Source organism: Biomphalaria glabrata, chromosome 1, assembly GCF_947242115.1.
Source record: "Biomphalaria glabrata chromosome 1, xgBioGlab47.1, whole genome shotgun sequence".
NCBI classification, from domain to species: domain Eukaryota; kingdom Metazoa; phylum Mollusca; class Gastropoda; family Planorbidae; genus Biomphalaria; species Biomphalaria glabrata.
Window position 1 is genome coordinate 47,252,919 of NC_074711.1, and position 13,313 is coordinate 47,266,231.

The window sequence follows — 13,313 nt, forward strand, 5'->3', positions numbered from 1 at the left end:
CAAATTATCTTAAAAATTATTAAAGAGTGCCCATTTTGCCAGTGGCCATTGTTGTTAGGGAGTTTGTTGACTTATATATAATGACTAGTTTGCTTTAGTTTTTCTCCGGCTGATTTTCTGGTACAAAAACATATTAATGTGTTAATTTTTCAGAGGGGAAAAGATTATTGTTTTAAGAAATCTGGCAACTTATCTTTTTTGTGTGCTTGAACAACTTCCGTTGTGTTGATGCACATATTAAAGAGTAGACTTTCTATAGTCTAATATAAATAGATCTATAATCTAGAGTAGATCTATTCTATACAGTCTAATGCTAGACTAGATCTAGAATCAGATCTATCATTAAAAAGTTTTTAAAAAGTAATGTAATAATTAAATATATTATATATTATAATATTCGTATCTCATCATCTAGGTCTAGAGTCTAGATTTAGAATCCTAAAGTAAAGTCTAAAGAAAAGACTAAGTTAAGTTACTAAGTTAACTAGATCTAGATCTAGATCTAAGTCTTCTAAGAATCACTTCAATATCAATCTACTTATTAAATCTAGTCTATAACCCTATTCATTTTTTAGTAAAGACTAGATTGACTATAGTAGCTTCTTATATAAGGCATAAGGCACAGCTCATCGAATTCTCCTTTAAGAAACGCAACGCTTTTTTTGTTTATAAATTTGTTTTTATGTTTGGAGCTAAAAACGACGTTTCACCGTTTCGTGACAGTGCATGTCCAATTTTAGATAAGTTCCTGTATTTTTGTTCCGCTTTTCCAAAGCAGATGGCAGTTTTTTAGATTCTCTGTAACCATCTATGTAAAGCTATTGTTTTAACCTCCCCGGGCAATTCATACCCATACAATATAAGGGATGAAGGCTATATTATTAGCCTGTTTGATTGTAGGCTGGTGGATATATCAAAATAAGCTTCCAAACATCTTTAGAAAGACATTCCAATCACATTAATACTGTTAGCTGTTAAATAAAATTAAAAAAGGAGGTGTTTCAACGATATTAATGAATTTTAGCTGTTAAATAAAATTAAAAAAGGAGGTGTTTCAACAATATTAATGAATTTAACACATTCTCCTATAGTGCACAAGGCAAAATCGTAAAGAAATATTATTGGGATTAATAAATTAATAAACGATAAATGTGACCTAGATTAGGTACTTCGATAAACTGACCTAGATCCATTTTTTTTTCTCCCAAAAAATGGCTGAAAAGTGTGTCAGCACATTTTACCCTTTTTTTAGGGGTGGTCATTTCCATCAAAGTTTTAGCATATTTTATTTGATTTGATGACTACTTATGATTACTTTTTGTAAACATAAGATATCAGAGATCATTTTTATTTGCTTTTGAAGCCAATCTGTTAAATTTTTCTTAACAAAAGTTTATGTGAAAGTTGACATTTTTACAACTTTTTTCCTATAAAAGTTACAACAATGCTGTTTGCTACAATAATTTATCATATTATGAAATGTGTATATTTCAAATTTCATCAAATTCTCTTGGCGCACTTTAAAGATATTTGATATTAAAATTAACAAAGACAAAGAAGGGTAAAATTTTCTTTTTTAAATAAAATAAAAGTGTTTATGGTTACAACAATCTCACTAATTCTATTGAATTTAGCATGTTAATATATATATGTGTGCTAAGTTTGAACTTTGTAGCTTGGCGCACTCTTTGGATATTAATTTTCAAAGTTGATGGTTAATGTCACGTACACTGTATCAGCCAAGGTCTGCCGGCAAGGTCAACGACCTCGGGAAAAACCAGCCTTGTATTAGTTTCATTTTCGAAATGAATTTCATTGGTTTCAAAATATTAATTATTATGTAGTTACTACATTTATTGGTCAGATCTCAACCAAGCGGCAATGAGATATGAGTCACGTGGCAATTCGCCCAAACCTTTATTTTTCTTTATACTTTTTCTAGTCAGTCCTGTACGGAAGGTGTTAGTGTAAAGATGTACTAAAGTCGGTTGTAGATATTCAGAGAGATAGGATCTAACTTGTATGTAGTTAAGAATATATATTTTATTCATATCAAGACTCAGATATATTATTGAAGAGATCAGTTATTCAAGTACATTTAAGCATTGTAACTATTTTGTGTATAGTGTTTTCAAGTTATTAATTAAAGTAATTGTTTTTGAACGAAGAGAAGTTTCTTCATTGAATTTAGATCGTACTTAGATCATATTTGTCAAGTTGTAACGCCTAGACCTAGATGATCCTCTTATCAATTGGCAACATTCTATATGATCGTATCATCAACATAGATCTGTCTACTTCTATACGATCATCTTATTGAAAGATCATTTCAAGATCCTCGGCAACACAGTCATTGATAGTGCAATATAGTTCAAGTCTGATCGTGACATCTGGCACCATTGGTGACACGTGACAGTAGCACTATTGAAGATTGTGACAGTTAAAATCTATTTTTAGTAACAACCAACACTGTGATTTACTGGAAATGGTCAATTTCTGTCTATCATGAGCTATTTTTAGAAGCACACATAGGAATTTTTCATTTAGATTAACTTTTATAGTGTTTGAATGCTAGATTATGGAGAGGGAATGTGTCTTTATTATAATGACTTTGTAATCTGCAAATTTTAAAGTAAAAGTTTAATTACTTTAAAAAATAATATTAAATATTAAATTTTTTTTTCATATTTTTAGCTCAGCGAACTAATAATTAATTTTTTTTTCTGTGTGTTGTTTTTTTCTATTAATATACATGTAAATTAATAGTTAATAAATGAGTACATTATATTTTTAAAATGATGAGCTATTATTGCACAAAAATTCAAGTAAAAAATCTTTTAATAACTTCTAAAGAAGTCGCAAGGTTTCTTTTTTATTTTATTGTCTGAAGCAAGAAATTTTTCATTTACAATCTAATTTTTAAAGCATTTAAATTAAGGGATTTTAAAATGATTAATTGCCAGTGCTCTACAAAAGGTTAAAACTGTTTTTTTATGAAGTTTATGAAACTTATAGTCATTAAATTTTAGGAAAAAATTTTCTGCGCAGTGCTATTTTCATTTATAATTTATAAGAATTATCTATCTGATGCATATAAATAGCTATTTAAATACATTAGAATTATAATTAAACAAAATAAAACACAATACAGATCTCTGATTTGTTTTATTTGTGATTTTTGGGCTCATATGATGACAAAATCACATATATTTTTATTTTTTGTCGAAGGCTTTTTTATATATTAATTAACTTTTTTTCAAAGATTTTATTGCTTGGTCTTATTTTTTAAATTTATTTTAACAGAATACTAGTTAATGTAAAAGAGTGTGAAGTTTCAACCCCTTATCTTTAAGACTTTTTATAATACAGTTAATTTAAGTTCAACTGTCAGTTGTTTCAGTCACAGATTTTATTTTTTTTTACAAAGGCTAAAGAAGGCTGATTTTTGGCCACTAAAAATTTAATAACTTCCCTCACAATTAACTCAGCAATATAAAATTGGTATCATTGGAAAGCATTTCTCAAGCTCTATCTAACTAAATAGGTTCCATTGCATTGTGATCATTTTGAAATTTTTATAGAAGTACCTACCTAGATCGAGATATCTAGAATATATAATTTATGAATGAAAGAAAAAGTGCGGGCTGCTAATTTGAAGCCAGAGACCATGCCCACTGCAGGTGATCACGCCAGGCAAACGCTGGTGGTGAGGAGAGGTATACACTAGACGTGTAGTGTCACAACCTATCATACAGGCAGTGGAGGGAAAGGGGAGAGAGTAATGAAAATACAAAGAAAAGCATCTATGGGAGGGAGGGGATGTTAAGGTGTAGCAAAACGAACATCCAAATTATGAAAAGAAGAGGGTCCTTGGATGGGAATTAAAAGAAAGAGACAGAGAATACATGTAGCCTAGTTGAAAATATCATGTTTATTAAATTATAATAATTAATTTATAGATCTATAATTTATATAGATTTATTTCTGTCTGTTTCTACACATAGACATAGATTATATAGGTAGGCATATATAAAAAAATAAACTATAAACGATATATATATATAAATATATATATATATTATATATATAGAGAGAGAGATTGGCAATATACTATAAATACATATTGCAGAAGTGAATCTACTTCTTTTAATACAATCTAAATAATTTTTAATTAACACAGATATAATTTATTAGCAATAACATAGTGGTGTTTCTTAACGGTGCTCAATGTGCGCTAAAGGAGAAAGCACAAAAACTGCGTTTATTATAGGAGCATGAAGTGACCTATTTTATTTTAAAATAAAATCTTGACTATGAGTGGTCATTCAAAGAAACACAGCTATTTTTATGGTCCTTTAGTTGCAAAATAAGAATCTGCTTTCAGTTTTTTTTGTAAGTTAAACCGTCACCAAATAAAAAAATAAAATAAAAATTAGACCTAGTTCCCAAATACAGTGTGCCGAATATAAGAATCTACTATATAGATCATAGACATACAATGTACATAGATCAATATTGAATAGATTAAGATGCTGATGAGAGTAGCAGTAGGCTTAGGCCTTAGGTCACTAGTCGTGACTAGATCATAGATCTAGATGATTGAAAATCTACTGGTTTATTTAACTGATCTAGCAATCTACTATTATTAATTAGATCTAGTATTATTAGTATTATCTATAATCTAGCGCTGTCTTTCTGAGACTTTCTCTACTCTAGTCTCTAGCTAGACTCTCTGACTCTTGACAGTCTTGACTCTCATATGATAAGTGATCGTGTCTAGAATTTTAGAATAGTCTAGATTCTAGACAAGATCTAGATATATATTATAATATTGACATTATTGAATAAATAATAGATAGTATAGTTTAGATTAGATCTAGACTTCAGATTACTTCTAAAATCTAAATCTAGCTCTCTACTCTAGAGTTAGAGTACTCTACTCATAATGATACTCATATAGTTTACATACTCATACTACTCATAGATTGACATATATTCAATATTGAATAGATGATACAATGATAGATCTAGTACCAAGAGCCAGACTCCCATTATTATTATCATTATATTCTGAGTTATCATTTTATCAGTAGATTTAACTAAGATTAGAAAAGAGACGAGTACAATATGTAGATCTAGTAGTGACTAGTACTAGACTTAGACTAGAAAAGAATAGATAGAATCTATCATCTAGCTAGAATCTAGATAATAAGATATCTAATCAGTCTAATCTAGATCTTTCTAGATCTATAGTCATTTGCTTCTAATGAACAGACATCTGATGAGCAATAACTTTATGTACCAGTAGATAATGGCAATTCATACTTTGCACATGGGGTATATAATGGTGCAGGTTGAATTTTTTTGTATTCACTTAAATGTTTTGTGGGTAATATGTGTGAAAATACAGTCAGTAGGCAGAGAAACATGTGCAATTAGTAGATGCTAAAGAAGCTGTTCCTCTATTTCCAAACATTTCCCATCTCAGCTTCCGAAGTAATTAAACACTATTTTAATGCTAAAAATTCACATCAAAGGGATATAACTCAAAGAATAAGAAATATTTTTTTATTATCATTTTTTTAAAATTTAAAATAATGTCTTGCAAACTACAGATATAAATTATGTGTTGCTGCATCATCATCATCTTTCCTTTGTATTCCTCATGGAACATAGGGCCTCAGTAAAAATATACCACTCTACAGTCTCTTGCTAGTTTTTTAATGGCTTCCCAGCTCTTTCCTGTCCTCTAGGCTTCATTTAGTATACTGTGTCGCCACATTCTTTTTGGTCTTCCTCTACGTCTTGTTCCATCGGGATTCCACTGTAAGGCTCTGTTTATATGGTATCTTTTCCAAAGGTGTGACCAATCCGTCTCCACTTACTTCAAAGAACTTCACCTCTATTTTTTCTATCCACTCATCTCCCACAGTTTGGTGTTTTCTATTTTGTTGTATTTCAGGTGGGACCATGCACTTCTCCCAGCATAGAGCAAACAAATGTTAGCCTCTCTGTTAGGGCAAAACCACCCATTTAAAATATTTCAGTCGAAAGCCCATCAGAGCCAGGTGCTTTGTGTTTTTTTTTTAGTTTATGAATTACTACTTCAACTTCCTTAAGTGTCGGTGGGTCATCAAGCTCCTCTCTCATAATTTTCTGACTGACATTTGCCAGCGATTCCTCCGATACATGCCTTTTATCACCAAATAGCAGGCTGTAGTGTTCTGTCCAGCGATTTAGTATGTATTAGGGTAGTACCATCGAAGGATCTTAGCGGCGCTGTAGTCTGGTAAGTTGGGTTATAGGCACATCGGAGAGACTCATAGAAAGAGCGTGTGTCACATGTGTCAGTATGTCTCTGCAGTATGTCTCTGCATGTTTATGGACAGCTCAAGCCACCAATTATTTTTTAGTTCCCTGACCTTTATCTGCAGAGTGTGACAAGAAGCTTTATAGAGAGTTCTGGCTGCGTTGTCATCAGGGTTCTCAAGAACAGAGCGATAGCATTTGTGCTTATTCTTTAACAGTTCTTGAATTGCGGTATTGTTCTCATCAAACCAGTCTCTATTGGGTTTACTGCAGTATCACACAACTTTGGCTGTCACGTTTAGTAGACGAGCTGTTATCTGAGAGCCAATGTGGCTTTAGAGCCGGTAGAGGTACACCTGACATGATATTTGTTCTGCGACAATTACAAGAAAAATGCAAAGAGCAGAACCTAAACCATATATGCTGCCTTTGTGGACCTCACCAAGGCTTTCGACACGGTCAGTCGTGATGGTTTGTGGAGGATTTTGGCCAGGCTGGGATGCCTGCCTACATTCCTATCCATTCTCAAGCAGTTTCATGTGGGACAGAAAGGCCAGATCAGACACAATGGTGACCTGTCTGATCACTTCCAAATAGAAAATGGCGTGAAGCAGGACTGTGTACTTGCTCCTACTCTATTCACTATCTTCTTCTGTGTAATGCTGGGTCAAATGAGGCAGCAATTGCATGAAGGCATCCACATCAGGTTTCGTTTGGACGGCAATGCATTCTTCGACGTCTACTATCCCATACAAAAACAAAGAAGATGATCATAACGGCGCTTCTCTATGCCAATGATTGTTCCCTGCTAGCTCAAAATGAACATGATCTCCAGAACGCGGTCAACGAATTTGCATACGCTGCCGTCTCTTTCGGTCTATCTATAAACCTAGGGAAAACAGAAGTCATGTTCCAGAAGTCACCCAATAATACATACCCAGCCCCAAGGATCACAGTAAATGGACAACCCCTTAACGTGGTAGACCACTTCACATATAATCTGGTAGTATAGTATCAAATGACGCCTCACTTTCAAGGGAAATTGATAACCGTCTTGCCAGAGCCACTAGCGCTTTTGGACGTCATCAGGCAAGAGTTTGGTGGAATAAATTGCTCCGCCTGCCTACACAAATCAATGTCTACCAGGCGGTGGTTCTCTCAACCCTTCTATATGGCTCTGAGACATGGACATTGTACAGAAAGCAACTAAGACTACTTGAGCGATGTCCTTGCTAACGCCGGTATGGGCACATGTCCCTCATGGGAGACGACTGTATACAAAAGGCAGTCTTTTTTTGGTGAGCTAAATAGAGGCGCCCCATGGAAACGCTTCAAAGACCACCTTAGGCACCAACTTGCCTTAGATGACATAGAAGAGAGCACCTGGTTGCATGCAGCCTCAGAATAACACAGCTGGAGGTCACTCACCAAGGCCGGGGGATACACATTTGAGACCAAAAGAAAATCCGCTGCCGAGGACAGACGATATGTAGGTGACAGCTGGGACTGCGCAGCCACAGGAAATATTTCATTCCTGTCTAATCTTTGGACTCGAAGACAAGCCTTATTTTAATTTTGTCGTACCAGTGTATTTTTATGATATCCTATCTTATATAATACAGACGTTACTTTGAAAGAGAAGATGATTACGTCCTACACGTCATGCATTTATTAACCAATGACCTAAATTCTGCCAAGTCACTGGTTTTCCTTGCTAGCTCGGGCAACCCATTCCATGCTCTAATAGCACTAGGGAATTAGAAGCATTTGTACAAATTTATCGTAGCATAAATGGAACGAGGAATGTGCCTTTATCTTTGTGTCTTTCAGAGTATTTTATTAAAATTTGTTTTTGTATTTGAAGATAATGGTTCAGTGTTTTATGTATAATTGCTACTTTACTTTTAAGTCTTCTTTTCTGAAGGCTTTCTAAATTTAGTGATTTTACTAAAGGTGTTACTCTAGTCGAATTCGTTTGTTATGAATATCACTGCTCTATTTTGTATCTGTTCCAGTTTCTTAATGTTTTCTTGAGTTGAGGGGTCCCAATCAGAGGATGTATATTCTATTATTGGCCTAACCAAGGTTAGATAACATTTTAGTTTTATGTTCTTATTTGATTTATAGAAATTTCTTTTAATAAACCCTAGTGTTTTGTTTGATTTTTTGATAGTTTCATCAATATGGGATTTCGTTCTCAAGCATCTGTTGATGAAGGTCTGTACTTTTTTGTTTCTTCAGTTATTCTCCATGATTCAGAACCATACAGTAGGACCGCCTTGACATTAAAGATTCTTATTTTAGTCTTGTTAGAGATGTGATGGGATTTCGAGGTTGATTTTAGTTATTTGTAAATGTCTGACGCACTAGATTTATACGACAAAGAAGATGTCTTCATCTGTTCCTCCTGATATACTGATTACAATCCCAAGGTATATAAAATTATCTGTACTTGGTCTATGGTCTGAGAATCCAGTTCTGTGTCTCCTATTTCTTTGTTGTTTACTTTAAGTACTTTTGTTTTTTAGTGGTTTATTTTGAGGTCTACTCTTTTTCCTACTTCTCTTAAAACTGTAAACTTTTCTTGCATATCTGGATTTTGCTGATGTCATAACCTTACTATCACACAGACTACAGGATATACAAAAGGGTTTACCATGACAGCTGTTATATTTTTTTTTAAAGTAAATACTTCGTATGCACAAGTTCTAACCATTTTAAAATCATGATTTAATAACAAATTGACTTTGAGGACATTAATGTTGTGTCCAGTTGTTTAGATGTGTCCATAAATGTAGATCATTTGCTCAGTGAATACCTTCCTTTAGATAAGAAGGAAACCATTTCCAATTTGTTTAAATTTTTTTATACTTCCAAATGCACCATTCTGTCTAGCTTTGTATTATGTATTAAAAACTAAATAGTGCACATAGTCTGTGATGGACATTTCATATGATCCTCTCGATGTTAAGTAAAAGGGGTCACCATAACAATATAGACAATCTTGAGAAATTCAACCATTCTGGCACAAAACGATTGAGAAAAATAATGTGATCTTAACTTGGTGTGAAGAGATTTTAAAAAAAAGGGGGGGTGGCATGTAGATATATCGTATTTTAATTTTAAAATGTCATGGGTAGATGATGGCGCATGGGCGTAGCCATAAAAGGTAGAGATTGTCAATTATTGATCGACTATGAAAATGTAATGTAAGCCACCAATACAGAGTCAGTTACAAACATTGCACTTCGAAACATGCTGAGGCCTTGGTCTATAATTTTTTAATTATTTTTTTTACTATTTTACCACAAAGCTGAATGTTACAAAGACAGTACTTTTAAACAAATTTAATGTAATAATAAAACACAAAAAAGACTGAAGTCATATATTTGCCTGCTCCAGGTAAAGCCTACTCGGATCCAAGCATTAAGGTAAATAAATGCAGTGGACAGCACACTCCTGAAATCCTAATCTCTATGCCTCAGAAACGTGGACAGTATATTTTATAAAAAACATGAAAAAAAAAAACTGAAACACTTTCACATGATCTAAGAAAAATACTTAGTGGCAAGGAAAAAAATACCTGATACTGAAGTCCTTTGAAGATGCAGCCCCATCCCAGCTGTGATGGGCATGCCACATCTGCAGACTGGAAGACTCCCACATCCATAAATGACTCCTTTATAATTATGGTCAATTGAAGGGGAAGGTGGACAAAGAAAACGCTTCATGGACACCCTCAAAGCTTCTCTGAAATGCCTTCAGCATTGACCCTGCCACGGAAACACATGATAGAGGATCATGGCGTGGGCTGTGAAAACTGAAACACAAATTGCAGAGGACAAGAGAAAAGCATCAGAGAAAAAAAGCAAGGCCATTGACACTGGCTCCAGCTGGAATAACCTGCTCATTGTCCAGCCAAACATTCCTGGCTCACATAGGTCTCACCAGCAACATAAGGAAGCACAAAACCCAAGTCCAAAGTTCTCAGCCCCCCTGACTAAAGTAATTAGCATCGAACAACAATGGATGAACTATATCTATGCTATTTAATTCCCTTTATATTACTGATGAATTAGTAATTTACATATTTTTTCTCTTTGACCCACTCCACCTTTTCAGCAGTGGTTTACTATTGTTCTTAATTTAGATTTGACTTACCCCCCTCTAATCAAGTATTAATGCAACTTTCACTCTAATAATAATAATAATAATAATAATCTTTATTATCCATAAGGAAATTTGTCTTACAATTTGTGCATTACACCAAACAAAAAACATTATAACTATAAGAAACCAAAGTGTACATTCACACCAGACTCACTCATAATTTACATGTGACAAAGTTTATACCAGATTGTTGTTATTTAATGATTTGATTGCCAGGGAAACAAAAGAGTGTTTGTGTCTGTTTGTCTTTGCTATCGGTGTCTTGTATCTCTTTTGTGATGGTAAAATCACAAAGTCCTGACACAAAGGGTGATTCTTTATTTCGAGGATAAAGAATCACCCTTTGTGTCAGGATTTTGTGATTAGCTTTGGTCATACACATGGGCATAGCCAGGATTTTTTTTTTTGGGGGGGGGGGGGGTGAATTTTTTTTCCCTTAGCACACACACGTCTAAAAATAGTTTTTTTCTGGAGTTAGTGGAATGATTCACACCTCCACCCCCATTGCCAGCGGAGTCCTGAGCACTGCCCTGGTGCTAAGCATTATTTTCTGTGTATTTGAAACTACAAATATAATATGCATTTTCTGAGGTGTCTGATGTGCAATATCCTGCTTCACCTTAGTCTGTTGGATCGCTGAGGCAGCACACAAGATCTTTCAACATCATTTCTCTTGTTTTTTTACCTTGGATAGAGTGTCTTTCAATTACAGACCTGTCCATTGAGAAACTCTGATTTAGAGAGTCAATTGTTTAATGTAGCTATTCTGTCTAGTCTATATTTTGGATGTCATTGAAATTTTTTATTAGTTCATTGAGTTTTAATTTTTAGAATAGTTTACTTTCATGTAGATCTAGATGAAGATTTCTGGTAACAATTTATTTTTAAAATTTATTTGGTAAAATAAATATTTAAAACATTTTATTATTACCCATATTTCTACAGGCTTCAACTTAAAAATGGGGAGATTACGATTTCAGTATTGCAAAGTAAGATACCATTTTATTCAAAGATATAGATCATTATATAGATATTAGTTTCATGTAAAAAAAAAAAATAGCTAAGTAAAGTTTTTGTAATGTTTAAGTTATGAATACTTGTAAACTACATTCTTGGTTTCCTAAACTGTGTTCCTGTACTATCTGAATACAACTTCTGCATATATGTTTGAGCATGTATTTTTCAAAAAATATAAATGACATAAATTTGCATTTAGTCAGATCACTGAAGAAGAAATTATTTAAAATTATTTTTTTTACAAATTCTAGTTTAAAGAAATAAATTTCTTCCATGATCAGACCTAAATGAAAGTACAATCACATTTATTTAAGCACATCTGCAATTTAGATGTTTCTACTGAAATGCTCATTTTCTTGAAAAAATCCTTGTAAACATTTCTTTAACTCCACCATAACTTCATAGTCACTTAACATTTGTTTGAGCAACAATTACTAGAAAAGTCCAAGTCCGCATAGCGATGGAGGCAGTCCAAGAATTGATTCTTTTTATAGTCTTACAATGGATGGGCCAAAGAAGTAAGTGGGCAGAATGGGTGTGGGAAAAAAATGTGTTTCAACTTTTTACCAAAGTGAGTTGATATTAGCTTTGTAAAAAAAACTACGAAACACTTTGCAGGTACATTAAACTTGAAATACAACTGCATAGTCTCAGCAAAATGACTTTGGTTTAAAATCTTTATATTTACAAAGCTTTTATCAACTTAACTATGTCTGAATCTTCTATACCTTATTTCTTCTACTTCCCATTCTTGGATCAAGCTGAAGCGGCACAATTATTCATTGTTGACGAATCAATTAAAAAAATTAATCAATTATTTGTATTTTGTTTTATTTAGAAATGTATTAAGCGTATGAGGAAATAAGCCTTATGTAGAAAATTTTGTTGTTCTCCAAAATTTTTAACTATAGACTTTTTTAGACTACAAAACAAATTTTTATAAGTACTTGTTTAGCTCAGTGGCATTCCAGCTCAGTGGCTTTCCGTCATGCAGGCCCGAAAAAGCAGCATGGAATTCTTCTCTGATATTTCTCTCCTCCCCCCCCCCCCCCCCAAACTTATCTATGAAGTGTGATAGGACTATAGCACACTGAGCATTCTGTAAGCATGAAAGTTTTGCTGAACAAAAATTATTAATACAAATATTTCCAATCGCAAAAATGTATAATTGCTGGTCTATCCTTGTAAACATATTTGTACATGATTGATTCAAAATAATCTATGCAATTTCACTTAATAAAAAGTTTGTTTTTTAATTTAGGTATTTTTTGATTTTTTGATATTTTACTTGTTTTAAAATACATTTGATGCATGACATGTACATTCATTGATTAATATCTAATGTTTTAACAAAGAAACAGTTTGTAGATGTCTAGCTTTTCAATACTTTGAGCAGCACTATAAAAGGCTAATAGTCAATTCATTTCATTATATATTCTTTTTGGTGAATGGTTGGCCTATATGCTTTAAAAAAAAATCAAATGTAAAGTAAAACAAAAATCCATAAGAAAATGGATTTAGATTGAATAAAATAAATACATTTATAAAATTAATATTATCCTGTTGTTTTTTTTTGTTTTTTTTAGCAGACAAATTTGGGAAAGTTTTAGTGAGTAGAGTGATGGAAAGAACAGAAATTGATAATATTTCTGATAATTCCTCCACTTCACCAAATCTTTTTTGATTTGATCCAACATCCTACCAACACATTGTCCTTATTCTGTGATGGTCATACTCAAAAGTATGATTTAGTATAAGGAATAAAATTAATTTTGAATGGCCTAAATTCTGCCGATGTGCCAAAAACCCAAAATATT

General features: G+C 33.0%; 1 protein-coding gene across 12 annotated transcripts in view; it reads left to right on the top strand.

Moving 5' to 3' along the window:
- The first annotated feature begins 200 nt into the window (after window positions 1-200).
- Window positions 201-13,313, top strand: part of LOC106050397 (polypeptide N-acetylgalactosaminyltransferase 13-like) — a 56,014-nt gene continuing 42,901 nt past the window's right edge. For 10 of the 12 annotated variants that reach the window (XR_008779665.1, XR_008779668.1, XR_008779670.1 and 7 more), the window contains exons 1-2: window positions 8,478-8,526; window positions 11,425-11,468. Coding sequence is in view for 6 of the 12 variants with exons in the window: in XM_056040389.1 (XP_055896364.1) it covers window positions 8,493-8,526; window positions 11,425-11,468 (78 nt within the window). In the remaining 6 variants the exon portion in view is untranslated. Of the gene's footprint in view, window positions 361-8,477; window positions 8,527-11,424; window positions 11,469-13,313 lie in introns of those variants that run through there. The other 2 variants (XM_056040424.1, XM_056040430.1) reach the window with 2 other exon arrangements.